The sequence below is a fragment of the Mus caroli genome, unplaced genomic scaffold (genome assembly GCF_978045245.1).
Source record: "Mus caroli unplaced genomic scaffold, Mus_caroli_1 scaffold_11, whole genome shotgun sequence".
NCBI lineage: Eukaryota > Metazoa > Chordata > Mammalia > Rodentia > Muridae > Mus > Mus caroli.
Genome location: NW_028227266.1, coordinates 51,845,379 through 51,851,378, shown reverse-complemented (window position 1 = coordinate 51,851,378; position 6,000 = coordinate 51,845,379). Strand labels below are relative to the sequence as shown.

The 6,000-nt window shown below is 45.2% G+C and overlaps 1 protein-coding gene across 1 annotated transcript in view; it reads right to left on the bottom strand.

The window, feature by feature from the left end:
• Positions 1-1,204: 1,204 nt before the first annotated feature.
• Positions 1,205-6,000, bottom strand: part of Slc35f2 (solute carrier family 35 member F2) — a 47,109-nt gene continuing 42,313 nt past the window's right edge. Inside the window, exon 8 of the mRNA XM_021172419.3 lies at positions 1,205-2,557. Coding sequence (XP_021028078.1) covers positions 2,369-2,557 — 189 coding nt within the window. The 3' untranslated portion in view covers positions 1,205-2,368. The remainder of the gene's footprint in view (positions 2,558-6,000) is intronic.

Here is a 6,000-nt window from a genome sequence, read left to right as displayed (position 1 = left end):
CGGGAGGCAGAGGCAGGCGGATTTCTGAGTTCGAGGCCAGCCTGGTCTACAAAGTGAGTTCCAGGACAGCCAGGGCTACACAGAAAGAGAAACCCTGTCTCAAGAGAAAAAAAAAAATCCCTTAACAAACAATATGGAAGCAATAAAAAATGAGATTGCTTGCTATCTCAAGTAGTCCTTGGGCCACTACAATTGTTTAAATGACACCTCCTGGAATCCCCACTGATTAAATATATATCAATTGGATGTCAGATACCTTGGTATCAGGGGAGAAATGTTACCCGCCCATCCACATACAGTAGTTGCAATAGCAAAGTCCCCTTCTCTAAATTGTTACCACAATCCAGTTGCATAGTGTATCCACACGGGGGAGCCAACGAGCAACTCCTTCCTATTGTTCACTAGATGTTGGTGGTTGGATGGGTCTACAACTGGTGGTAGTGTTTTGAGAGGTTCGAGAACCTTTGGAATTGTGGCCTACCTGGCACTCATGGGAGGCAGGGAGCAAAAACCCATTGAAAAGGTCGTTTAAATAGCTTGTGGAAAATGAGTGGTTATTTCATTCAGAGACATTTTACACTCAGTGTGGTCATTCAAAAGTATAAACTTGATTGCTGCAAAGGACTTGTGTGCCCACTTGGACCCAGTGCAGGCCCCAAGCAGGTATGTCATCCACCTTGCCTCATAGGACATCTGGTTCTGGAAAGCTACCTAGGAAGGAAATTGTGAATGTACCAAGCTGTTTAATATCTACAGGGAAAGGCAGCATGATACTGCACAGCTGCAATCCCAGCATTCAGGAGGCCAAGGCAGGAGGATCAGAAATTCAAAACCAGCCTGGGCCATGTAGTAAGACAGTCTCAAAAACAGGAGCTGAGAAGATGGCTCAGTGGGTAAGGCACTTACCACACAAGACTCTGCCTCAAACAAGGAAGGAGGTAAGGACTCATACCTGCAGCTGTCCTCAGGCCTCCATTTGAGAGCTATAACACATGCATGCTCACACCCACACATATGTGAATACATACATACATACATATATCATATACACACACATGCAAACACACACACACACACACACACACACATGTAATGATAAAAACAAGAATCAAACAGATAGAACTCCGCAAGGGGAACAGGTTAATCTCAAACAAACACACAAACACATTGTGATTCTACTTCCATGAGTTTAAAGTCTTTTAATAATACGAACACTTACCCCAAATTTCTTTATTATACTTATACAAAAACAATTTACATAAAGTTTTCTGAAGGCGGCACTCTGGTGGCTGATGTTATGCTAAGGCTACACGTTGACACCATGCTGAGGAATTGTCACAAACCTGCAAGCATTGTAAACCTGTGGGAAGAAGGAAGACACTCTCCTCTTACAGTCAGGACTCCAGAACCCCAGCACCAACCTACTGTAGGATTTCTAGCATGGAACCATTGGTCAGTGTTCCTTGCTTCAATGGGGAATGATTAGCACTGCGTTTTCCTTTTAACAATAATGCATTTCTCCAACCAGAGACAGCAACCAAGTTCTCAAGCTCTTGCCTTGCTATGAGAAGTTGCAGCAGGTTAATTTTCTAAACTGTGGCTTGGTGAGGTGAGGCCAATTGGGATGACTCTTCCCGGGCACCGGGACATTACCCAAGGGTAACTTGAACGTATTTGCTCTCAGCGTATAGTGTGGCGCTGAATGGGAGGGATGCCCAATATAACAGGCTTTGAGAGCAGTTTGCTCCAGAACTCAGAACCCAGGAGCAAATGTGGCTAGGGACAAGCAAGAGGGACAAAGGGGAGAGACGGGTTATAAAACATCAAGGGATATGGCTGGGAGAGGGTTCCTGGATTCCTGTACTCATTAGCAGCTTTCAAAGTCGTCACAGTTTATCTTGAGAGTTCTCAAGTGCTGCCCCGCCCATTTTTCCCACCACCTGTCACCAGGGACCAGCGGCCATGGGTGTCAAAATTCCACAAGGTCCATGGACGACAGTGACTGCCCCAGCAGAATGAAAACGTGAAGCTTCCAACAGAGGAATCTTATTGCACCGACATCCCAGACTGTCCCAACTCCTAACTACCTAAACAGCCCTGAAGCAGGTCCCCTTCTCTTCTTGCATGTGTCTCTGAAACCTGACACTTACTCAGCACACACAAACACTCACGACCCTTGGGCTCTCTGCTCTATTTTAGTATTTCTAGTTTGGAACCACTGGTCAGTGCTCCTTTCTACAATCTAACCACGGATGTAATCCAATGCAGTGGGTTTCGCCTCTGAGGCTGGTGTCGCCTCAAATGCGCCCTTGGCAGTGGCAGGCTCTGCTCTCTCCTGGTGACACGCCAGAGTCTGTGGCTTGTCCAGCTACAAGACTGCAGAGTGGGTCTCCGGGAGACCGCTCTCCTCAAGCTTCAGTCCCAGATTGTCGATCCCGATGCTGGTAACAGGGGGCACGCTGCTTTCTGGGGGCTCTACCGTGCGCGTTGGGGTGGAACAGTACAAGATGAAGCCAACCATGATGACTGTGAACGACAGGATGTAGAGTCCTGAGAACTGTGGAGAGAAAACAGTCAGTTAGTTGTGCTCCCTCATACAAGCAAGGGGCTGTGGCCTGTTGTCAGCTGTTCTTTGACATCTACCTTCACAGCCTCTTTCTGGAAGTCATCATAGGAGATGACAATACCCCAGCCCTCCCCTATACACAGGTAAATACTGGGCTCAAATGGCTTGACAGTTAACTGGATCCTTGGCTTTTGTTTGTTTGTGACAGGGTCGCATGTAGCCCAGGCAGATCTCAGACTCACTGGGTAGTCAAGGCTGACCATGGATGTCTGATCCTCCTATTTCTACCTCACAGGTGCTAGGATTACAATTGTGGGCCACTGGTTCATACAGTCTAGGGATATAAAGCTTCATTCATGCTAAGCCAATAGACTACCAAATGAGCTGCATCCCTTTAGGCCTTTGGGAAGAATCTCTTTGCCTTTCTCTATAGTGAACCACGTACTGGATTCCATCAGAAAAGCTGTCTCACAAAATGGAATAACTAATTGGCAACTATGCACGTCATGCGAGAGACCCCAGCTTATGGATCTATTATCCAACACAGGACCATCTACTTGGGATCTTCTTGGCCTACACTATTCCAGTGAATTTGATCTTGTTAAGTTTAACAAAACTGTCATATCTCTGTAGTTAAGTCTTGCATTAAAATAATAATAATAAGCAAATCAGGAGAGCTAAAGAGAGTCAGGACATTATTCTGTAGGAGAGGCTGAAGTCCACTGGGGTGACCAGAGCAAGGACAGTCAGAAGAACAGTTCCTACAGGAGGCATCTGCTTCCCTTCTCCAGAAGGACCAAGATGGAGGGAGCCCATGCTGACAGAGGCTCCACAGGATGGAGGGAGTTTCTAGTCCCTCATCTGCTTGCTTTCTTTTTCTTCACTTTTATTTTACGAGTATGTGTGTTTTGCCTGCATGTGTGTCTGTATACATGGAGGCAGGTACAGCCAGTTCTGAGCCACCATTGAGTACTGGGAATTCAGTCTGGAGCCTTTGGAAGAGCAGCCAATACGCTAAACCCCAGAGTAGTCGCTGCAACTCCTTTAACCTATGCAAGAGAAGACCAGTCCACTGGGCATGTCCTCCACAGTAGCATCCTGACATACCCCAAAAGTTAAAGTCAATTATATTGAATAATTTGAATATTTGCTCTTTTTCAGATGAAGGATCCTTCCAAAGTTTGAGTTTAAATCAGTGCAGTTACCCCATTGATCTGTGTGTGGTGTTTTGTTTTGTTTTTTCTTTTTGGCTTTTCAAGACAGGGTTTCTCTGTGTAGCTCTGGCTGTCCTGGAACTCACTTTGTAGACCAGGCTGGCCTCGAACTCAGAAATCTGCCTGCCTCTGCCTCCCAAGTGCTGGGATTACAGGCATGTGCCACCACCACCCGGCCTGTGTTGTTTTTTGTTTGTTTGTTTGTTTGCCTGCTTCTCAGTTTCAGTTACCCACAATCTACAAGGATGGGCCCAGCATGGGAAGACCTTGCTTTGGTTTGGTTTGGGGGTGTTGGTGTTTTGAGACATATTTCCATGCAGTTCAGGCTGTCCCTAAACTCACTAAGTGCCAGGATTATAGTCAAGAAACATGACACTTATCTTAATCTCAACCTTCCTATGGACTGGAGAAGCCTCTCCCGCCTGCCCTGGATACGGTGAGGATATAAACTCAATGACAACCTGACCTGGTAGCACACACCACCAATCCCAGTTCCTGGGTAGTAAAGCCAGGGGACTTGGGAGTTCAAGATTATCATGGAGTCCATAGTTAAACACTGTATCAAAATTAAATAAATACATAAAACATGCACCAGAGAGCTGGCTTGGCGGTCTGAAGAGCACTTGCTGCCCTTTCAGAAGACAAGAATTTAGTTCCCCATCAGACATCTTACAAACACCTGGAACTCCAGCTCCAGGGGCTCCAACATCCTCTCTGACTTCCTCAAGAACCCACACATCTGCCAGGTACACAAATAGATGGATACATACACACAGATGCACGCGCGCACGCACACACACACACAGATACACGTGCACACACACACATGTACAAAATAAGTTTAAAAATGAAATCAAATAAGAAGAAAAGCCAATGACAATGTCAAGCTGAACAATGAGCTTTGAATTTTTATGTCTAGTATTTAGCATGGTGCCAAACACACCACTAGTGTCTGATGTTAATAGGGAGAAAATTACTTAGAGACCACAGGGAACACTAAAGCTATTTAATACGACCTCATCTTTCTCTCCCTTTGAGATTGGACCTCATTAAGTTATTCAAGTTGGTCTGGACCTCCTGAACTCAAGGGGTCCTCCTCCCCCAGTCTCCCAAGTAGCTGAAACTATAGGCTTAGGCCAGTGCTTCTGCACCCAGCTTAGTAAACTTGAAAGCAGAATTATGAAAGTTATTCCTGGTTCCTAGAAAGTGTTCATATGACCAATGGGAAAACTAACGGTCTGTTCAAAATAGGTCCTGTTTGCTTTCGTGACTTTCCAGTGTGCCAAGAACATAGCTTCTAACTCTTGCATTACTCGGTAGAGACTGTGTGAAGGAGGTCAGCCTCCCAAACCAGGTCTTAGCCTTTTCCATTTTTAACTCTATCCTTTGTGTCTGGATCTGTATGGGAACTCTCTATAGACTACTTTATTCAACAGTATTCATTCACTCAGGATCACTACTAGACATGTTGAGTATTTAAGAGCTGAAACAGGGAAGTTTTAAAAGGAGAATTTAAGCCCCTTTCTCAAATGCTAGTCTGGAAAAAAATTCTGAGCCAAAGTTTTTAGGGAATACAATTTTTTTAAACTGGTAGCTTAACAAGAGTCTGCCTTCAGAAACTACACCTAGGAAACTGGGGGGATAGACTGAAAGGTAAGAAGGTGGACTGTGCAAACATCGGGGCTTCAGTTCAGATACTCAGCACCCACATAAAAAGCTGTGTGACCAATAAGTCTGTAATCGCAGCACTGTGGGGACAGTGAAGATTCCCAGGGGCCCTATTCTGAGAGAGACCCTTTCTCAAGGAAATTAGGCTCATAGCATATGTCCTCTCTGGCCTACACACACACATACATGCATGCAATTGTAGAAAGTACAGCTAAAACTCTAAGGACCATGGTAGAACTGCCCTTTGCCCTCTGAGTCTTCAAGTGGTCTTTGACCAAAAGCAATAAAATGTGATATCAAAGCAAGCTACTGGACGCGCAGGTACAGAGGACCATTAACAAAAGAACCGGAAGGGTGGTCATGCAATGGCGTGCTCCCATTCCAAGAAATGCCGTGTGAGGTCATATGCCCAACAACAGGACACAGACAACCACTTCTTCGTGTTAATATCAGGAGCAGTGATGAGAAAGTATTTAAGATCCTAGGCTGAAAGATTTGGGGTTTATAAAATAACGTATGTTATGATTTAAAATACAGTAAATAGCGGCACAT